Consider the following 23,128-nt stretch of genomic DNA (forward strand, 5'->3'; position numbering starts at 1 on the left):
ATATATATCCAATAAAAAAAAATTACCTAGATGTCCTGGAGGCCAGACAGTGGCAGACATTGGCAATTGCTTATTTCTAAACAAAAAGTTAATTCAATGGAGTAAGTCTCTTGACAGTACCTGATCCCCCATGGACAATGGGTTCAGTTTAGGTGGACATTGGGCAAAGCTCTGCCCCACAATGGCATCGGGATCATTTGGTTTTCTCATTATCTATAACCAGTAGCCTCCCAGGGACGTTGATTGAGTGCATTTCATGTAGAAACCACGTTGGCAGAGCTCAACAGTCAACAGGGAAACTTTCTTGTCACTGAGTGGGAATAATGAGAATGAACGTGGGTCATCACTTGACAGTCCACACTGACACAGGGTCTTGTAATGGGTATGGCAAGACCCTTTCGTTCAAACTCTCTACCTTCAAAAATCACCAATTTTTAAGAGATTCTTTTTAAAGGAAGAAATTTTTGAAGTTGTTTGACATTGGTTAGACTGTGCACTTGACCCTGACTTTTAAAGCATTGGGTTGCCTTTCAGAGCGTGTTTTCCTTCCGCATGCTGTGTGAAATCACATCCGGCCTACCTCTGTGTGGCCCTTGGGCTGGAATGATGATGAACATTTATTGACCACATCAGGCCTTGCTGTCTGGGATGAAACTCTTCTGTAGTCAACAGATCTTTTTCCGCATTCAGAATCTGTGTTCTCCTTTAAGATTGTTTATGAAACAGATGTCGGCTCATGAAAGTCAAATGTGCAGCTTAACAGAAACCAATTTTAGAGGATTCTTTGAAAGTCGTCCTTAAGAGACTCATTAACATCTTTAGATACATTTCATACAAAGAGGAGCCCAGTTTAAAATAACACAAAACTTTCAAGTCTTTAAATTTGGTGGTGTCCATATTAGGTTATAATGAGGAATTGCCAACATACATTGGGTGCTTGTCAGGCACTGAACAAAATCTTTATAAGCTTTATCATATTCAATTCTTAAAATGTCTGGAAGAGAGAGTTACTATTATTTTTAAAGTTTATTTAAATTCAATATAAGTTTCAAAGATAACAGGTAGCTTACCCAGGGTCACAGAAAGGAAACCTATTGCTAAATTTCCCAGATACATTTAATATGACTGAAAAGTTCAGACACTGAAAATTGATACCTTGTCTGAAAGACTTGAGTGAAACTCTACTTGTGTGGCTAAGTTAAAAAGATTATAATAAGCTAAGGTGCTCAGAAGAAATCCCCTTCATTCCTTCGTCCTTCATTCTCTGCTTTCTTTTCTTTCTTCCTTTCAGATCCAGTACAGTTTTCAGTCGTGGCTCACGCATAACCAGTGCTAAGACCCAGACAGTGGTTGCTTCCATCTCATCTCCTTTTTGTCAATTACCAAAAAGACTGGGAATTGGCAGTCATTTAGAATGAGAGCAGAAGCTCTTCTTGGCATATATCTTCTTATGGCCTTGGACATTTTCCATGTGGGGAAATCAGTTTGCTTCACATTTGCAAACACACCCTTGTAGCAGAATGCTTAGTGGTGCTGGTATTGCTATCTCTTAGTGTCCCGAAGCAATTTTGGCATCTGTGAGCCAGGTTTCTAGCCAGTTGCACTTGGTGGAACCTATGCAGAGGGCCAGCTTCCTCTCTGGATCTTACACTGAGCTAGATTTCAGGTAGAATTGGTATAGAGAGCAAAGGACTTCCAAAAGAGTCTGTGTGTGCTCTGTGTTAGGAAATTCCAGTTGCATGCTATTAGATTTCAAAGACAGAATTCTCTGTAATTGGGGTAAACTATTTTTTGAGGTCAGTTTTAGGTGGGTGACAGAGAGCAAACCACATGAAGGAGTCTAGGCTGCCAAAAGCCAGCTTCTATGGATCTGGGGTATTCTTTGTCCTTGCTGAGGCTGATGATTGTTCAAATCTGTCTCACACAGTGGGCTGCACCTCATGTGGGCTGCTTGGCTTTCTGCGTGGGCTCTTCGGCTCACATCATATACCACTGTGCTGGCAGGTAGGCTATTCGCTATTCATTGATATCAAAGAACTTTCCTTTCTCAAGGTTCTATTTGAAAATACACTTTTTAAAATTGAGGCAGATGGAAGTCTGTCTCAAGGTCTGATTCCAGCAAACCTCTGCCCAGCTGTCTACCTAGGGTGCGACACATGCTGTTTTGAATAAAGATCTTAAGCTCTTTCCTCATTCTCTGTCTTAAGTCACCTCCTACTGAACTCACAGTCGAAGATTCAGGGTCATGAGAGAAAGAAAACAGTAATTAACTGGGAAAAGTTGATTGAGCACAATTTTTTTTCCCACAGTCCGATTGGAACATGACTGCCTGGGGCTGAGCACCATACATAATGTAGGTTCGCCCTCCTATGTCATTATCCAAACACTGCTTCATGGAATGTGTTTTTTCCAAGCATCTGCTTTTGTAATTGAATGTGTTCCTAAAGATGGGTCAGCTAAGTAAAACAAGAGCCCACGAGAAAAAATGTGTCTGTGCTTGTGCCCCAGCCAACTTATAATAGTCCCTCATTGGCTTGCTTCGTTTGCAGCTCCTAAAATTAATTTTAGATCCCCTCTCAGAGCTCAAATCATCACTAATAGAATGACAACAACAGGGAGTAAAACAGAAATGTTTGCAGAGCTCCCTTTTAAATCCATGGTGGTGTCTTGGTCACGTATTACCATCAGTGGATCTTGGAGAGCTCCATGAGGGTTAGCCACAGGCAATACACAAGAAAAGGCATTTTATCTCAGTACTGGATGCCCTTCAGGACTCTTTTGCTGTAGTCCAGGAATTTTTTTTTTTTTTCAGGGTAGCTCAGACCATTTTTTTGGTGTCTTATTAGCTGTGTCTTGACTACCTCCTACAAGCTGAATGACAACTTAGGGTTATTAAATGTGTTCTTGCCCATACTTTTATCCATTGTTAACCCTGACTAAATGCGTGGGAGGGCATAAAATCCCCTCATGTCCTCCATTGTTGCCCATATTTGTTAAAGAAATTATTCCCCTTGACATTTGTTTAGGCTGCACTTTGATAAAATGCTGTCTATGATCCACTTTCTTAACTTGGCATTCAGCAGACTCCTATAGATTTATTTCTCTTTGTATTATCTTATCTTCCTTCCTAGCCTTTTTGGGCTTCCTTTTCATATTTTAAACTATATTGTGGGGCATAGACAGATCACCTTAGTAACTGTATACTAGAGCACAGCAGCATCCTAGAGATAATTTTGCAAACCTTCAACATACACTTTATTTAGTGAATGTACCGTGAAGCTAGTTAGCCCTGATCACCAGTGTTTATATGTCGGTCTCATGTTATCTATGAAAAAGCAAAAATAATAGATTAGTGCTAAAATTATTCCAAAGCTATGGGAATTCTTTCCAGGTTGATTGGGCAATAATACTTTCTAAATTTATTGGGCAAAGTAAAATTTTTCTTTATGTTCTAACTTACATCCAAATGTCTTGTTGCTAGTATACTATTTACACTTAAACCTTCTATTTTTTTAAATGGTGGATTAAAACTGCAAATAAAGGAAGGAGAAAGTAGGAGGAGGGAAAGGAGAAAAGAAGGAATGGAAAAATAAAAATATATATATATATATATGTGTGTGTGTGTGTGTGTGTGTGTGTAAACATAGCTATGCTACTAATTTCTATTATTTCATTGAAAGACAGATTTGTGCTTATGTCATTTGATCAATTTTTCATGTCTGTATTTTATAATCTGAGCAACTACTTTGAAAAAAATAGTACATTCCTACTATCTTCTTTTGAAACTTTGTATCATTGTTTTTATTCTTTAAAAAAATGAATAAAACTACAAATATGCCACTTGCCATAGACTATGAATGGCTGAACCAAAATTTCCCATGGTGTTAGTGAAACATTGAATTTACACCTTTTAATGTATTCCAGCAATAGCCATTTTCACAAAGCAGGGCTTCACATGGTTTTTGTGACGTAGTTTTCTTTACTTTCGGTCAAAGTATCAGTAACTTAGCTCACAGGAATTGTAAAGGTATAGAATCTGATAAAGGGTCCACAAAATGAAGTTAATGTTATAAAAATTATATTATTATTATTATATATTATATTATTATACAAATTATGTTATATTTATTAACCCCTATTCTGAAAAATACCTTAGTTTTAGAGCAGGGATAATAAGAATTAGCTCACAGTGATTTAAATTATTAGTTAAAGTGTACCACCTTAGTAGAGAGTTCTTTTCCTCATTTTAGAAAACCTTGTTTCAGGGGCTAGGGAGATAACTCAGTAGAATAAGTGCTTCCCTGGCAAGTACAAGGATCTGAGTTCAATCCCAGGTTCCACCAAAAAAAAAAAAAAAAAAAACCAAAAAAAAAACTTGTTTCATATAAATAAGGGTAATGGCTTTCCATCAACACAGAATTTAAGATTGGCTCAGCCTGGATCCTTTTACAAATAGATGGCAGCCAGGCATGTTGCAACATATGCAGACACCCTTCCAAATATCCAAAAGTGTGAAATGTCCCCACTTTTCTAATAGTATGTGCCTGGTGATCTTCTGTTAGTTAGTCCTTGATGTAAATAGACTAGAATTACTGAGTATACATCTGAAAGTAGTTTTAGGAGAAATCATTAGCTTTCAGCCAATATTTAAATGAAGATTTCAAGTTATATATGGTTTTTGGCACACCTATTTTATTGAGAGCTCTGTATTTGTATAATGGTAGTATTTGTAAAGTAAGTTTATGAATGCAAAGCAAAAAAATGACAAAAACAAAAGTGAAAAAGATTGTGAAGAACAAAATGGGTTATTTTGTTTGTATATGAATATTAATGAGTGACTAAATAGACTTTTATAAAATGGTTTTAAATGTTTAAATGTGTGGTTTTGAGGTTTGTTGAGGTTTGGCAATTAGGAATAATTTGGTTTGGAACTATACTTGGTGATAATATCTGTGAAAAGTTGGAAATTTAATCATTTCTAACAGTAGAGTAAGAATTAAAATTAATTGGAGTGGGATGGATGGTGGCATTTTGAGAGGAGAAATAAGTATTAAATGTTTAAAAGCCTGAATTACAAAATTATAAGGAAAAGCAAGCTTGGAATAGACATTCTTTGGGCTGGTGATGCCACTCAATGGTTATGAAAGCTGTTTAGTGCCGAATTTTGGCTGAAGTGGCAAATGGGTTAAAGGGGTCAAAGAATAGACGTGGGTGTTTAGTTAAATTTTTGCAGCTTTTTAAATGGGCGTTGATGTAGATTGTTCCAGAAGTTGTGTGCGTGTGGAAGCATATGTGCGCACCTATCTGAGCGTAACAAATGAGAGAAGACAAACATAAATAACCAGTGTGAAGAAATGAGACACTTTTGCCTTTGCTAAGCTTCTGACGCATGTGCTGGCCATTCACTTGATGACTGAAGAGCTTCATTTATAATTTTTAAATGCATGCTCTTATATTTTGTGAGAGGTATAAGCAAGAAGGCAAAAAAAAATATAAGCCTATCCATCCTACTATGGTGGAACGATGACTATTATAATTTTAATGTATTTCCTCCTAATTTTTCCCTCACGAGTTTAGAGATCTTACTGGATAAACATGTATGTCTGAGAAGGGTTTGAGATTTTTCCTACTGGTATGCTAACAGGTTAGCTATTATAGTATAATGTGGGTAAAAGACAAGAGAATTCTGAGCCACTCTGGGTTTTATTGCTTCTAGTGCAGAGAGCAGCACTCGTGTATTCATATTGGTTGCCATGGCTCATATTTCGTCAAGATCTGGGGGTAAGCCAGATGAGTGTGCTGTTGATTGCATTATGAAGGGCGACACTAAGGGAACTTGAATATTCTATATTGGGCACTAACATGCCTGCCCTTTCCTCTGGAGAGAGGTGCCATTATGCAAGGCAGTAAATATGTCTACCAAAGGGAGTTAGCACCTCTATTTCATGAACTGATCGCTATACAGAACAACTGTCCTTGAAAGATTTTAGAAAAGAAGATAATCATGGCTTTGCTCTTAAGATGTACAGAAACATGAAAGCCTCGTGGAGAACAGAACCTTCCTTTAGTAAGATAGTTATCAGCATTTAAAATGGCCACATATAAAAAAATCATAGAGTGGCAGCACCATTTACCATCAATTCCTGATTTTCCTAATATTGGTCTTTTAGATGGTTTCTATGCAAAAAGCTTTACTTAGACATTTCAGTTTGGGGCAAAGGATGTGGAATATTTACAATTGCCTTGTGTGTGCTGTAGCTAAATGTGGAGCAGATAGCAAATGGTGTCTCCCTGACTTGAAGTTATCTCAGTCTCTCCAGTTCAGCCTTCTGTGTAAATAGCACTGGCTGTGTGTGGTGAGCTTGTCTGTTGTCCCTAAGTTGTTATCCAGGGCAGACAGGCTCTGTAAACCCAAATGCTAATGCTGCTTTGGGTAGCCCATGCTGCACTGTTTCCCTTCTGGAAAGTGGAGATATTTCCTGACATATTCTGCTACTCATCCAACTACCTCAGACAGAAGCTCTTACAGCCTGGCATTAATGAGGCTCAGGAAAGTCCATTTAAATCCCTGCAGTACAATGGGGAAAAAAATCTGAGATCTGAATACTGTAATGACCATGTTGTCTAAACATCTGGAGGAGGCCTGGTCTGGTGACAGAGATTGAGGAAAGACAAAAATAGGACAATGACTAGGTTTTGCCCCTGAGACTTGTCTCTACAGGATGTACCCAGTATAGAGGCTTCCTTGGAGCACTGAGATTTTCTAAGGTCCCTAAGTCTCATGAATGAGACAAATGGTGGAGCTGGAGGAGGAATCAATGAAGCACACCCAGAGAGCCATTTCCTAGTCAAAAAATGTCAAAGAAAATTCAAGGTTGAAACCCGTGATGGGACCAGAGAGATAGCTCAGTGGTTTAAGCACTTGCCTGGAAACTGCAAGGACCAGGTTAGATTCTCAGTACTGCATATTGTGCCAGCCTGCCCTGGGCATACTGAGCTGGGTGGTGGCACAAGCCCATAATCCCAGCTCTGGGGAGGCTAAAAACCAGGCGGATCACCATATAGTCTGAGCTGCATAGTGAGACCTGTACCAAATACATTTTTAAAAAATAATTAATTTTTAAAAATGTGTGACAAGTGTAGCCAAATTAGTCACTAAAGATAGAAAGAAGTAACTTATTCATGGGGCTGGGGAGATGGCTCAGTAGAATAAGCGCTTGCCTGGCAAGCTCAAGGGCCTGAGTTCAATCCCTGGTTCAATCCATGGTCTGCTGAGAAGTTGAAAGAAAGAAACAACTTTCAACTTCTCAGCAGACCATGAGCACTGGGCAGGAGGCAATGCTCTCTGATCTTTTTTTTTTTTTGTAAGGAAGACTAGTGATATCTTCAAAAATTTATAAAATGTAGTCAGTGAATTTCTCTGTTTTTCAAATCAATATTCTCGATGATGCCTTATGCTCCAGGCTCTTCTAGAAGCTGGAAAATTGGTAGTAAATAGACAGATGAAGTACCAGTTTCAGAAAGCATCTAATATACAAAGCAAACAAATAAAAAATATCCAAGACCTTGTCGAGTGAGGAAGTGTGCTGTAGAAAACAGGAAACTGTGTAGTTGCAGATCTCTGACCAAGACTTTGGGAGAAGGTGCAGAGCACCATTTGAGTGAACAGCAAGAGAAGAGAGAGAACTCTGCCAAGAACACATTTGGCTGAAACCTGGAGAGTGAGGAGCTGCACAGCAAAGGCAAAGTCGATGGAACGCAAACAGGGCACGCCGTCACTACATAAACTGAGAATGGATGGGGGCCCTTGGAAACAGCTCTGCCTGTCTTCACAATAAAATATTTCATGGAAAAGTAGTATTTGATGTTGAAATTGTTCCTAGTTCTGTCAGATTGCCTTGCATTCCTGGAACCTTACTTCACAAATGGATGGATGGAGGGATGGAGGGATTGATGGGTGAACGTGTCTTAGAAATGAATTGATTGATTCTCTTCCCCTTTTAAATTGAAGCTGTGCCTGTGACACAATTGGAAGATGTCTCTCTCAGAAGATGCCATGTGCGAGTCTCAAGGACTTTAACCCAAACTACTTTGTCCATTCTAAGAGTCAAGAAGGGAGTTTGTCTCAATCAGCATTTGTATTTCTTTCTCAGAGATCATAGCCTGTGGCTCATTTCCACTAAATGCCAGGTGTTTGTTTGTTTGTTTATTTCTCTTTATTAAAATGGTCACAATTATCTTTATTTTTACCAGACAGGAAGCACTTCTTGCGGCAATCAGTGAAAAAGATGCAAATATTGCCTTGCTGGAATTGTCTGCCTCCAAAAAGAAAAAGACACAGGAAGAAGTTATGGCCCTCAAGCGGGAGAAGGACCGACTAGTGCATCAGTTAAAGCAGCAGGTGGGGCCTCCTGCATGAAAGGTGTGTTTTGCTGGGCCTGGGGCCTTGGGTGCTTTCTCTGGAATTAGCCACTCTTCATTTTCCCATGTCCATCCTGTGGGCTTAATCACCTAAAACCAGGTAGGAACAAAATGGGCCAATCTGGTGCTATAACATGATTTGACTGCTTTTCTATGTTGACAGTGCATGTGGCTGGGCTTATGTAGTTTGCAATCAGCGCTGTTTCTTTTATATTAGCATCATCTCCCCAGAAGTAACTCTCAGCTCTCTTCCTTCCAGTGGACTTTGACTTCTAAATAAATTCTTATAGTTCCCAATTAAATTCTGGGTACCTTCTTTTCTGTTGGACCTGTGACCTTCTGTTTCTGTCTTGCCCACTTCCTAACCTGTGTAAATAACTTGCCTCATCCACTTCTTTAAGTTTCTTTCTCTCTATACTTCCAACTTTGGTTCTTCAGCTTTTTTCTCCAGGACATTTCAGTAAAGGAACAGCTCCTAGCCCCTCGTACTGTAAACTAGGCATAGAACTTCATGGCCATTGTTCAATCTAATTTTTTAAATCACCTTTTTGTGCCATTTTCCTGTGCTTTCTCTTCTCTGGGCCATTATATTTGTTTTCATGGAAAAGGAAGGAAAGGCATAGGCTAACTTGTACTTAAAGTTCTCTGCCTTTCAGAGGAGTTTCTGGAAGTGGTTTAAAGTAGAAATAATTGTGCCCTAGAGACTACAGGTATTATTTCTCCTGCATATATAACCTGGAGAATTTCATAAAGCGATGGCAGTTCACTCAGATTCTAACTTTATTATGAAATTTGCTCAGCTCACTGACCTCTAGGCTCATAAGTTGGCTGCCTACCCTAGCCAGGGTAAGATGTGGCTCCAGAGCTCTCAAAATGACACAGGTTTACTATGTAGAGTATCCACAGTGATGTGCATCCCTGGGCATGGCTGTGCCTGCTAGGATGAGCTGTACTAAGCACAGCATGTAGGATGAGTGGAAGAGATGCCTGAAGGAACGAAACCTCTTAACTTACAACAGTGCTATCCTTTCCCTCCTCAGGAAGGAAAAGGGATCTGTTAGCCCTAAGCGAGTTCATTTCTCACGGGGCTGCCTTGCTGAAAGGTAGACTGCTGCCATGCCTGGGCCCTCTCCTTGCAGAAGGAGGCTCTCCGTTGCTGCTGAACATTGGGGTCATTCCACAGAGTGGCATGCCTCGCTACCGCTGGCCCATGGGTAGGGGTAGGGGACTGCTTCCATCAGACCTCTTTGTTTGGGGCTGTGCATCTTCTACACTGGATTCTGTACCCACGTGGCCCCAGAAAGTCAACATGAGCTTCCTCCTCTCTTTTGCTCCAATTCTTCCCTTGTACTCCCTATAAACTCCCCTCCTGCACCTAATCTATGCAGCTTTCTCCCACAGGTGTATAGACCTAAGAAACAGCCCCCGAGCTCGAATATACCATGCACTTGTGATGCTGGCTACAGCCCAGATATTACGGCCAAGTACCACGGGTCCAGCTACGATGTATACATGATGCAAAGGTCTCAGGTCAGTCAGCTGCTAAGGAGATGCTCTCCCCCAACAGGGGACCTGGGGATGCATAAGAGCTATATCCTACTCTGACCTTCCCTTCTTCTGATAATTTCTAGTGTTCAGTGGCCACAGAGTTGGAGACGACAGGTGATATATCATGCAATGATCTGCAGTTTAATTTCATTTATTATATGGTTGCAGTAGTTCCTAGCTTGACAGCCACCCTACAGGGTCAGGCCTTCTGAAATGGCCTTGGGAGGCCACAAAGCCAAGGAGCCAGGGGCATTGCTGTCAATCAGAGTGCGTTATTCAGAATGGATTTTTTTTCTTTCTTTTAGACACACATCTACCTCTACTTTTCCCAGTAAGGATTTTTTGAAACTTTCTTTCTTCTTTTCTAAGCATCATGAAAATGCACTCCTCGATTCCAGTAAGGATCAAGTGTAGCCCTTCAGTTTGCTCCTGGGAAACTGCACAAAGCCTTCATTCTTTGCAACAGGCTTGGTTTTCCGTATCATGGGGCACATTTGGGAAATCCCAGCTGTGTAGAGTTAGGGCCCCTGCCTGGGCTGAGGCAGGATCTGAAGGCTGCTGTAGAGAAAGAGGCAGTGAAGCAAGAGGCTGAGCTCCTTGGTGATGTAGCTTAGATCTGAAATCCCCTCTTATATCTTATCCACCAAAGAGCAAGAGAAACTCCATTCATTTAACTGCCTTTGCTGCAATTGGCCATGAGTCTAACAACAGTGGCTAATTTGCTTATAAAAGCAGCTCCCTTTTTCTGAGCATTTACTGAGGCTGAGGCTGTGTATTCAGATTCCTGCGAGGATTTTGGCTCCCAGTCATCCCAACCACGGAGCAAGTGGGGTGTAACTGAGATTTTCAGTGTGGAATGAACCAGCCCAGAGACACACAACTGTAAGTGACATGCCTCAGGCTTTAGTCTCCCTGACTCCCGGGTACACACAAGGTTTAGTAACAAAATCACAGTGATAACAACAAGCAGAAATTGTGACGTTCTTTGATCTTCATAAGCCTGATTCAGATACCCAAAAACTGAGTTATGGAGCCAAGAACTCTAAATACTTATAGAGTTCTACCTGGAGTTCTTAGGCTTACATTACTATTTGACCATATCAAGGGTAATTATTAATACTTGTGAGCTTACCACCTATGGGGCATGGGTCTAAAGGTTTTGCATACATTAATTGATCAACTCCTAACAAAACTAAAGGGCTGACTCTCTTATAGTGAAAATGCGATGATCCAGAGAGAGAAACTTGTTTATTTCTCGTAGTTGGATATATCCTGGTGTTTGTTAGAGACCCTTTGCCAATCTTAAGTGGATTTCACAGATGTCTTCCACAACTGAATTGCTTAGGTTGACTTTTGTTTCTCAGTCTTATTATCTGGATATTTATTAGCACTTCCCTGGACCTTAGTTTGTTCCATGTATTAGGGTAATAACATGATCCAAAGAATTACTTTGATGGGCAGTGCATACGAAGTGTTTTGCACATCCCTGGCATAAATGAGCTGTTATTTAGGCCACTACTGCTAATTAACATCACAACTAATCCTTAAAGGTAGTCTAATTTTTATTTCATCATTGCTGTTTAGCACACAGCTGGAGGGTACAACTCATTGAGAACATACTGTTGCATTACAGCAGAAAGAACAGACAGATGTTGGTACCTAAGCCTTCCTACTCCTCTTCTCTAAAGATCAAGCATTTGTGGAGCAGTAGCAGACATGTCAGGCACGTTAGCTCCCAGTCCCAATTTCTACCAGAGGCCCTTATACTTGTTAAGTTTGCTTGGGCTGTGTATGCAGCCATGGAGACATGAGTCAGGAAGGACAAGACCCAGACCTCAGTCGTCTTTCCCTGCATAACTGCCTTGGAAGAGCAGAGCTTTTTTAGGGCCCAACCATCTGAAGGGAGAGATATGGATCCAACCTGCTCAGTTTCACCATGGGTAGTCAGACCAACTGGCCTATGAAAGATGTCACATGCTTCAGGCTTTCTATGGAGCTTAAATTATTTTATGCAGAAAATCTCTCCATTGGCCAACACCATTTCCAGTGACTAAATATGAGTAGTTAACTCAACATCCACCACAGGAACATTAAAAAAATAGTATGAAAGTATGATTACCACACAGCAGGGACCCTGTCAAATGATTTATATGATATAAGTTTACAAACCAGGCTGGCAATATAGCTCCATAGTAGGAAGCTTGTCTAGCATGCTCCAGGCCTTCAGTTTGATCCACAGAACTGGGAGGGAAAAAAAAGAACTAAAAGCTTACAGATATCTTATATTCTCCCCTTGGTGAACCAACCAATATATCATGTACTTTCTATGGGCCCGGTTTTCTGCCAGATGCTAAGGGTTTGCCCATAAGCATCATCCTCATAATTTATCAGACCAAGGTTCGAAGAAACCTTAAACACTATTATACCACTTATTTGTATTTAGCAGAGTTGGGTTCAGGCTGGAGGAGTGCTGAGACTGCTCTTGGTTGGACTGAACACTGGCTTCCTAAATCAGCACTGTCAGCCATGGATTAGTTCTCATGTCTCATAGATGTCATCAGGGGCACTGCTTCTGGTGTCAGCCTGCTCAGGAGAGACAAGGAGCTGGGCAAGACCAAATGCTGTGTTGGAATGAAACTCAGCAGGTGTTTACTGCATGTTGACTTTGTATTATAGTGGTAGGCATTGTGGGTATACATCAGTGACCAAAATAAATACCCTTTGCTCATGGAGCCTAATTTTAATGGAGAGAGAAAAATCAATAAACAGTGAATGTAATAAAGAAATTATGAGTTACAGAAAAGGAAAATATGGATAAGGGAGAATAGAAGTGACAGGGTAGGAAAGAGGGGCTGGTAATGCCTTAGAAAGGAACCAATAGGAAGAACCTCTGGGGAAGGGTATTTGGGTAGAAGCTGGAAGAAGGTGAAAGAGTGAGCCACGTGGACATTTAAGAGAAGAATGTTCCAGCAGAGGTAGTAGCCAATGCAGAGTCTCTAAGGCAGGAGCCTACTGTGTGTCTACAGAGCAGAAGCAACCAGTGTGGCTGCTATGAGTGAGTGAGAAGGTGAGAAGTAGACAGTGTAGAACGTTGGCCACCTCTGCCCAGAGTGGAGTATGCAGAGGTGGAGACACTTATCTGATAGCTTCAGAGGCAGGAGAGCTCCCACATGAGGTGGCCTTCCCTCTGATGGTCACTCTGGATTGCCTAATTAAGACTGCCCTGGCAAGCCCATGCTTTTACTCCCAGTCTCCACTTCCCAAGGAGTTTCAGAGGCTTCTCATACATTTTTAAGATGCACTGTCACCAATGTTGGAGCCACAAAGAAGAACTTCTGCCAGAATCTGCTTATCACATGAGCTTTTCAGGTAGAGTGAGACTGTGGCCCTTGACAAAATGCAGTCCCCAACTTTCTGACAGCCTCAGTGGCATGTCATGGGAGCCCTTATGCTGTCTTCCTTCTTGTGTGAAGGCCACTCCCACACCATCTTCTGTCCACAGTGTTTTCTGTGCCTACATGCATAACTGCTCTCCACACCAGGCCAACCATTCCACACTCCACTGAGCAGAAGCCCAATCTTCTCCAAAGACAAATCTCATGTTCTTATCATCTTCCAGCTCTCATTGATAAAAGTCCTTTTTTGGCTCCCTTAAGTGTCAGGACAAAGACAGATCAACTCAGTGCACTTTCCTTGCACTTCCCATTCCGTCTGCCTGAACACTTTTCCCTTTCTTCTTCACCTAGTTAACGCCTTCATATCCAGTCTTAGTTTAACATCATTCCCACAGAGAACCTTCTGGAACTTTTCTCTATTGAATCAAATCCACCAACTTGGCCCTTCAAACTACACACATTTTGTGGTGATTAGAATAATAATTATTTGCTCTGCTGGTTTATGAGTTCCTTGAGGACTATGACCTCAAAGGACTGTGGTCTTTTTTGGTTCACCATTCATCTGCAGATCCAGGGCAATTGCCAGCTAGTATTTAGCACGCATTTATTAAACATCTGAATAAACGAAGAAGCCACTTTGGCAGCTTCTTAAGAGAAAGATACAAGTGATCAGTCCTGATCTTGTTCCCTTTTGATAAAGCTTAGCTTTATAAATTTCACCAAATATTCTGGGTATCCATCACCAATCCGTAGGATTTGGTAGAAGAGTAAGCATGTTTGTCAACTGATGATGCCAAAATAGTGCCTTTCCCTTTCTTACCCTGTTTCTAGGCATTTTAAAGAAGTGCCTTTTCTTGTGCCTGAGCCATGGGATGCTGTCTAGTATTTTCTAAATATTTTTGCTTTTCAAATCTTTTTACTTTTCTGTACTTCAAATTCTCTCCAGTTTCATGGATTCTTCTTGAATAAAATGTCACTCAGTTCCCAGATGTGACAGAGGATTCTTATTGAGTAGGGACCCCCTCCATGCCATCCCTGAAAACTTCTGTATATCTCATAAATCAATTTGCCTAGAAATATTTTAACTTCTACTAAATATCTGTCAGGAAATCCAGAGGTGACATGAAATGAGTCCAGAAATTCCAGCTATTCCTAACAATGAAGGAATCTTTATGACACTCTCAGGTGTTGACATTTGGCTGGTTCCTCGTCTGAACACAGTATGAAAGTAAAAGAGGAGAATAGATTAACCTTCTATTTCTTACAGCATTAAAAAAAGAAAAGATTAAATGTAGTTTGGTGAGGGGCTGGGGAGATGGCTCAGTGGAATAAGTGCTCCTTGCAAGCTCAAGAGCCTGAGTTCAATCCCCAGTTCCGGGGGGTAAAAAAAAAAAAAATGTAGTTTGGTGGACTCAGCATCTAAGTCAATCTAACTTATATTCATCCTGTTTCTGATCTTTTATAAGCACACACCTCTGATGTTTTGCTCTACCTCTAAGGAAGTATAAGTATCTGGCTTCAAGATTTAGTCTTAGGAGCAGTTCTCAGTTGGGATTGAGTTTTGTTCTTTTTCCAGGGGAGCTAACTAGAAATTATTTTTAAAAATTACTATCCTTCCTTAGTTTCTGGACTGAAACCCCCCCACCTCTCTTCCTCCATCCTTGAAGAAAGGACTAATGTCAAAATAATTAATTCTGAAATCATTGGATTTGCCTGCCGCTAAAAGGTTTTTGAAGAAAGCTTAAGACTAAATCTTACCCCGTAAGCTTTATTCCCAAATGCCTTCCCGTTGCTGAAGCAGTGATACGCACATCCTTGATGAAAATGCCTTTTTAAAATGAAGTCCAGACACTGTTGTTTAGTTAAAATTAGAACCAGCTTATTTCTCAGAACCAGTTAGAATTCTTTTGAGATTGATCAGAGATAAATTGTGCTTGGTTTTCTTTTCACTTTTCTACAAATTTTGGGCATTGCCTTTGGCCACGAGGAAGCATGCAGTTCAGTTGGGAGCAGGAAGGTGAGAAGACGAGGAGATATGTTCAGGTTCTGTCATTCTTTTTAGCCCCTAAATTTGCATAAGATTAAAGCCCTATGTCCCTGACATATGTTATGGTGGCCATGCCAGGTTAACACAGAGCCAAGTGGAGGCTCCCTGTGCTGTGTTGTCCAAAAGCTTTAAGACCGTCTTCAAAGACTCCCCAAGCATATGTGACCATGAATAGGAAAAGACAGAAGCCATCGTGGATGGTGGTCAGGAAGATAGGATGCTAGGCAAATTGAATGTCGGCAGAGGTGAATGTTGGAACAGCAAGAAGCACCTAGGGTAAGGTGAGTAGCCTGCTGGGTCTCTCCTCCTACTTGTAAGCACCAGACTTTGCTCTCCCCCTTACACGGCCCTTGCATTGTATGCAGATGACTTTTAATTACCCTTTATGGTTCAGAAAATAAGCACAATTAAACAGCAGTGGAGGAACTCGAGGCAGTGGGGTTCCCATAGCCTGGTGTTGTGTTTGGATGAGCTCCAGAAAAGCTTGATTTGAGCCCAGCCTTGTAATGCACCACAGACTTGTTCCAGATCAAATTGCTGAAATGCAAATGCATGGGTTTATACAGCAGACCCACTTTGGGTTCAGCTGTCCCTGTCTTTGGTAACAGCTAGCCACATCTCTATCTGTCTTTGACTGCAGTGTGAAGGGTCTTTGCAGTGCACTAGGGAGAACCCCCTTTATAAAAAGCAATAGCAAAACTCCTCCTCCCTAGGCTGATGTCAGCCCGTTCTCATGAAGGCAAAGCTGAACTCTTCCAAGTTACTGCAAACCATTTCCTCTTAGTGTCCAACACTGAGCAGGAGACTAGTCTGCTCTCAGCCTGGAAATATTTCTTCCCCTGGGCAGCTGGTGTCTCAACCCTGATATTTAGGGAATCTATTCAGCCTAGCAGTTGTAACATAAAATATACTCAAAGATTGTGGAAGCAAAGTATTTGCTCTGTGACTCCATATGTATCTCAGATCCCTGTAGAAGGACCAGGGTCTCAAGGTAAAACTAATGGACCTCCTTTTGAGTTTGTTATCTGAAGGTCCTGCTTTGGCAAAAGCTTTATAAGTATTCCCTAAATATGCGTGGAGTACTGCTAGTATGTGTTGAGTCCTCTGTAGCTATAAGCAATGTTGACTTTCCCACATGACTTAGTGTTTTATAGTCTCCACCACCAGTAACGTAGGTCCTACCTCATAGAGAAAACAACAGGAAAAATCACTATTTGGGGAGTGGTAGTGTTATTTTGTTTCATTTTAGGCAGAAGTATTACCAAAGTTCAAATAATCTTCCTTGCCTGAAGGGCCAAAGAATACTTTTTGCAGAAGAATAAATTTTTCTCTTTTCTGATACTGGGGATTAAACTCGGGACCCTGTGCTTGTCCAGAAGATGCTTATGTCACTGCGCTATCTCCCCAGCCCAAGCAGTTTTGAAATTCCTATAAATTATATGATTGGCAATCAATAGCCTATTTTTTTGTGTGACAAATGCCTGTCCAACTATGATGCTGTTTCTTAAATTTTTAGGGATCCTAAAGTAAGTATTGTTAGTCAAAGGAAAAAGTGAACAAAAACTTCACTCTTCTTTTTAAATGTAGCTCTTTAACGTTTTTAAGTAGAGAATGTTAAGAAGCTCAACTTTGCCATTGTGTCCTCCTGCCTTTACAAAATGCGCAAAGGGGTAATGGGTCTGACTGCAAGTTTAAGAGAAATTTGCCAACTTTCATTCAGTAATTTAAAGCACCCTCTTGGCATCTCACAGTTGGCAAAGCACATCAGAATCACAGGCTTAGTTGAAGGTGACCAAAACAGAATAGCCTGTGAATGCCAAAATCTCTTGCATGGTCTCTCTCCCTCTCTTTTCTAAAATTCAAATTTCACATCTGTGCTCTATTTTTAAACATTTATTCTTTAAGTGATAACGCATGTTTTACCAGGCCTCTTATTGGATTAGACATGTTTGAAATCCCCTGGACTTTAACCTGTTCATTACCACCTCCAAAAACATCCAAACCCACCTCCAAAGCAGCAAATGTACGTAGCAGAAAGTTCCTAAGGTGTTGGCCACCAGAGGTCACCAGGTTCCGGGGCAGAGGAGTCCCACTGTGTAGATTTGGGGGAATCTTAGGGTGCCGCTGCTTCCAGAAGGCTTCTCTGCAGGCACAATGTGAATGGTGTTCAAGCCTTCATCATAATTTTACTACTCACATTTTACCATGGGAGGTACTAACAGTTTCTGGTCTCTTGCTATACACCTGGTAGTGAGCTAGAGATTTAAAATACATGACCTCATTCAATCCTCAGCGCCTCCATGCTCTTCATAGGAGCTATCCTCAAGTGGGTCAAGTCAAGTCTAACTTGCAAACCCCAGCTAAAAAGAGTGACAAGAAGGCCATGTGCTGTGCTGTGCCCGAGTGCAGAACCCACTCCCAGCCCCAATCGGAGGGCCCTGCCTCCCCTCACCCCCTGCCTGGCCCGGGGCCATCGCCATCCTGTGCAGGCTGCGGAGGGCGACTTATCTCTTCCTGTATCAGCGGGGCCACAAGCCGCCACTGGGGGGAGGGGCTGGGACCCATCCAGCGTCCTGCTGTTTTCTAAGAAAATGTAGACCTCCTTCGCACTTCATTCTCTGAGGCAGCTGCTTGAAGGTTTTCCCTCTTCTGGCTTTCCATTTATTTTCTTTCTTTCTTTCTTTCTTTCTTTCTTTCTTTCTTTCTTTCTTTCTTTCTTTTTTTATCATTTAGCGTATAAAAATAGCTTTCTCCTGATCTCTCTTTCTCTTTCTCTCCCTCCCTCTGTTGCCCTCCCTTCCTCCCTTCCTCTCTTCATATAATTAAAAGTCCTTTCAGGCTGTCTTCACCATATCATTTAAAATGAATTGAAAAAAGACCCAGCTTCCTGCCCTTGTGTCCTCTTGATGCTGAACTTCAAAATGAAAGAAAGCAAAGCCCCTTTTCACTCCCTTTCAGGTTCTCGCTTCCTCTGAATGACTGTGTTCAAGTCATACAGATTTTGCGAGTGATCAGCACTGACGTGCAACCAAGATGGTTCTTTCCTGGCTTTTGCAAATAATAATTTCGCAGGAAAAGGATTCTTTACCCTCCCCTCTCGTGTTAGAGATAATCAGCAAACGCAGAATGGAAATGGTCCCATAGTTCGTCTTTGCATTGGACTCCATTCTTTCTGGGAAGATACCATTTTTTTTTCATTGTTTGCAACATGTAAAGGCACAATTAGAAATTTCAGAATGTCGCGTGTGTGTTGTTTTTTTCATTATATCGCATAAAAAGCACTATATTAAAAAAGTAATAGTTGATAATGTATAAGTGAATCTTTACTGTAAAAATAACAAACTTAGAAAATATAAATAAGAAAACTAAAATCACCCATAATCCCACCACTCAGAAGTAGCTGTCATTAAGATTTATAGTTTCCTCCGTTCCATTATTTACTTACATATGAGAACGAGTATATAGCCTACGACACACTGAAGATTTTTTAGCCTTTTAAACGTTGACTTCATTTTCCTATGTCCCGGAAAGCTTTCAAAAACATATTCCCTCGCTTATTTTTTTACTTGCTATAATTAATTTTATCATTCTCCTGTTTTGGATTTCAGTTTGTTCCTGGTTTTTCACTTTTATGGTCGCACTACAATAAGCATTCTAATATTCTTTTCTGTTATTTCTGTGTCTTTTTATCTGTTATTTTCCTTAAGATAAATGCCCAAAATTTGAATTATTAGAATTATGGTTTAACTTTTGTATGCTATTGTTTTGTGATACTGGAGATTGAGCCCTAGCCCTTTGTGCTGTACTACATCCCCATCACTTTGCATTTTCATATTGTGATAGGCTCTTGCTAAATTGCCAGGCTGGGCTTGAATTTGTGATCCTCTGCCTCAGCCTCCCAGAGTGCTGAGGTTTACGCTCATATGCCACCCAACAAGTATAGATATTTTAAAGCATTTTAGTAAATTAAGCAATAGCTGCATCCTACAAATATACATACTTACATTTGCTAATTTGTCAATAAATAAAAGATACTTTTGTTAACTGTGCCAGGCTCTACTCTGAAAACGCGCCCCTTGTTGACTTGGGGCAGAATACCACTGAAGTAGTACCAGCTCTCAGGAAGGGAAAAGAATAAGAGGCACAGAGAGATTTTTAAAACTTCTTAGGTGGGTAGGAGGTGGGCAGTTTATTTGTTTATTACTTATTTACTTATTTTGTACAGGGTCTCGCTATACACCTCAGACTCATAGTGATCCTCCTGTTTCAGCCTCCCCAGTGCTGGGATTACAGGTCTGTACCACCACACCCAATTTCAGTAGCAAGCATGATGCAGGGGTCAGGGGCGGCATAGCATGTGCTATCAGGGATTGCACCCACGTCCTTGCACTTGCCAGGCAGGCACTTAGATCACTGAGATATTTCTCCAGCCCCATGGGCAATTTATTTAGAAAATATTTATTGAGCATATGCTATATTGCAGGTGCTCTTCTGGACATTGAAGGTGCTCCAGTGAACCAAACCCACACCAACTCCTGCCTTGAGAAAGTTTATATTCTAGTGGAGAGGACAAGTGAAAAACTAAAAAAAAAAAAAAGATTGTATGGTATACTAAAATACAATAAAAATTAAGATAGTTCTGTGAAGGGTTGGTAAGGGACTGGAAAGAGGTAGCCCAGGAAAGTCTTCCTGAGAGACACAGATCTGAGCTAAGGTGCAGAGAGGTGAGAGTGAGCCCAGTGGGAACACTGGAGGAGGGGCGACCTCCTGGGGGCAAAGCTCAGCTGGAAGGGTTGGAATCTGCTCTTCTCAGAACCAGTACCCAGGTGTAGTTGCTGAGTTCACAAGGTGGGGGAGCCAGAACTCTTCAACACCAGTGTTTAGATGAGATTATTTTCCAAAAAAATTATACACAAAATAACTATTATCCTGATACAGTCATTGGGAAATACCCATTGGATATTGCCAGCAGATATTTATTCCAAAGATCTTTGACACAGTCGCAGAATAGAGTTGTGAAAAAGGTCACAAGTTCTGACTGAACAGAGAGAGACTATCTAAAAACAATGAAAATTCTCAAGAATGGTGACTTGGGAGGCCAAAACACCAGGCTGTCTTTAGGCCTTGGAAGTCTCCCAGTAACTGATCATCCTGTGGCTGGTCTATTTCCTCTTTCTGGTGGGCATACACTCCTAGAAGGGCAAGCAGAGCCCAGAAGCCAACGAGAACTTCCGTTGCTCTGGATGACCAGGTATATGCCAAACCCTGTGGATACTGGAGTAGGAAGGAGGTGTGTGGGTCACTCAACCTGGCAATTTCTGTTGTCGCTGTCCTCGGGTTTGGGACCCAGTGCTCTCTGAGGTGTCAGATGCAGCAGCCATTTGACGTTGCCAGGCTAAAAGTTTGAGCCAAGCAAGGTAGCTCTCCTTACCAAGGAAGTCCTGGTGAGCAGTGGAAGGCCCAGCGTGGGAGAGTGGACCCTAGCATCAGAGTGCTAGCCTGCCTCTGGCCCCATCACACTAAGACATCATGCGCAGCTCCCTCTGCTGCTGACCCCCAGGCTCAGGTCCTCATCTAGGTTGAAGAATGAGTCAGAGACCTGTTCCAGAGCATGGAATGCTGGTCCTCTGCAATACAAGGGAAGCCCACTGAGTGCCTAATCCCAAACACAGGCCTGGAGGGTACACAGACAAAGTGGGTTTGCTTTCATGGAGCTTTTACTTGAGTAGGAAAGATTCTTTTTCTGTAATATATTAAGACAGAGATATGAGAAAGCAGGGGTCCTTAAAAATGGCAGTCCTAAGTATCAGCCCCTCTGTCTCTCTAGAACAAAGTGCTGTAAGTCTGATAACAATACCCCAGGGAGAAATCAGAGGGATCCCAAGCCACATGAGATCCTCAGAAAAACTGACAGAGGAGAAGAAAAAACAGTAGGATTCCCTGCTACAGGAAAAAGAGCTCACTGCCGCCGACCAGAGACTGTGCAGGGTGGGCTGCCTGGAGCAGCTCTTCGGCTAACCTGGCAGGCAGGGGGTCAGGGAAAGCAGCTTTGCTCTTCACTGGGAGACTGAGACCCAACCTGGACTGAGGGTCTTGGGCAGTCAGAGGCAGCAGTGCAAGCACGAGACACTTTTCCCCAGGGGTGCACCCCACAGTCATCAGTTGGGGGGTGACCCGAAGTGGCAACCAGCACCCACTTGCAGGCAAATGGTAGCAGCTGGAGAGCGCGACCACCATTTCATTCCACTGTGCCCTGGGGCTGAAACTCCAGCCACAGAACAGACCCAGGGTCACCTCAGGGCCAACGTCTGGGAGTGGAATGAGAGACAGGCTGTCTTGTCATCGTAGACAGCCGACAATTGGGCAGCAGAAGGTGGAGAGCTCAGCTGAGAACTTTTGAGGAGCTGGGACCCAGACTCCATTTTGACAGTTGCCCCCCCATCCCATGCCCTGTGGCCTGTAGCACAAGAAGGCAAGCAGCCATGGGCAGGACAAGGACACCACAACTACCCTGTATGCAGCAGGCACATGGCATTGGCTAGCTGTGGATAAGGGCACTGCACTCGCCCTCCCACCCACTCACGTAAAAGAGGTTGGCTGTGTGGCCCAAATCAGCCCTGCATTCAGCAGTAATGCTACTGCACACCCGGCACAGGGTTGCAGTACCGATTCCTGCGCAACTAGGGAACTAACACTGAACTGGAGGCGCCAGAGGGTTTTTTTTTTTTTTTTAATATTTTGTTTCTTTTTTAATTTTGGGGGGATTGTACAGGATTTGACGTTTGTTTGTTTTCTGTGTCCTGCCTAGCTCTTCACTGGTCTTTCTGTCTTTGCTTGTATTTACAGGTGAATGCACACTGTCTCTATCTAGCCTTCCTGTTTGATCTCAAAGTTCTTTTGCTTTCCTCCTCATTTTTTTCCCTCCTGTTCTCTTCTCCAGCTTCCCAAAGTTTGGGTGATTAGCCTTGGTCCTTCAGATTTCTGCTACCTATCCATCTTCAGATATCACTCTATTTTGTCCCATATTCCTCTTAAATTCCCCTTCCCCCCAGGATAAAATTATCCTGCTACGGGGAAACCCACTGCATACCATTTCCTGGTCTATGTTGGATGCTGCTATATAACCGTAGATCTTGCTCCTATGGTTAGAGATAACAAATGAATACTTGCCATAAACTATCAATTTCTACGCTGTGCCTGATGATATTGCTATTGATAATTGTATACAGATTTGGCCCATATGCCATACTTGTAACCAGTTGTTCACTCTCATGTGATAACAGTGTGATAATCTGGAATCACAATCATCCTCATAGCCCAATACTAAAGGACTAGATTCTGAGCCACATAGCAACATATCATCCCTAATAAAGTAGGAAGATACGATCTTGGGACAGACACAAAGACTAACAGCCAGCCATACCTAGAAGGAACCTTGGAAGAATAGACATTTCCTAGGGTAGCTTCAATGCAAGTGATAAAGCCACCCAGAATAAGAAAGATACAACCAGCAACATAAAAAAATTAAAATAAATATAAAATGACAAGACACAGAAACAAAATGCAGTCCCAGACTTCTAGCCCACCAAGGACAAGGCCAGGAAACATGGAGATACAGGAAATCAGAAGCCATCCACCTTAATTTACTGGAATGGCAGTAGAAGAAATTTTTAAAAAATAATACACAAGGCTATCGAGGATATCAAAACAGAAATAA

At 41.7% G+C, this 23,128-nt stretch overlaps 1 protein-coding gene across 5 annotated transcripts in view; it reads left to right on the forward strand.

Annotated features, from left to right (window-relative positions):
* Erc2 (ELKS/RAB6-interacting/CAST family member 2) overlaps positions 1-23,128 on the forward strand; it is a 1,093,013-nt gene that overhangs the window by 857,168 nt on the left and 212,717 nt on the right. For all 5 annotated transcript variants that reach the window (XR_002821190.1, XM_004631628.2, XM_004631626.2 and 2 more), the window contains one exon: positions 8,254-8,401. Coding sequence is in view for 4 of the 5 variants with exons in the window: in XM_004631628.2 (XP_004631685.1) it covers positions 8,254-8,401 (148 nt within the window). In the remaining variant the exon portion in view is untranslated. The remainder of the gene's footprint in view (positions 1-8,253; positions 8,402-23,128) is intronic.

This window comes from Octodon degus, unplaced genomic scaffold (assembly GCF_000260255.1).
Source record: "Octodon degus isolate 3935 unplaced genomic scaffold, OctDeg1.0 scaffold00043, whole genome shotgun sequence".
NCBI lineage: Eukaryota > Metazoa > Chordata > Mammalia > Rodentia > Octodontidae > Octodon > Octodon degus.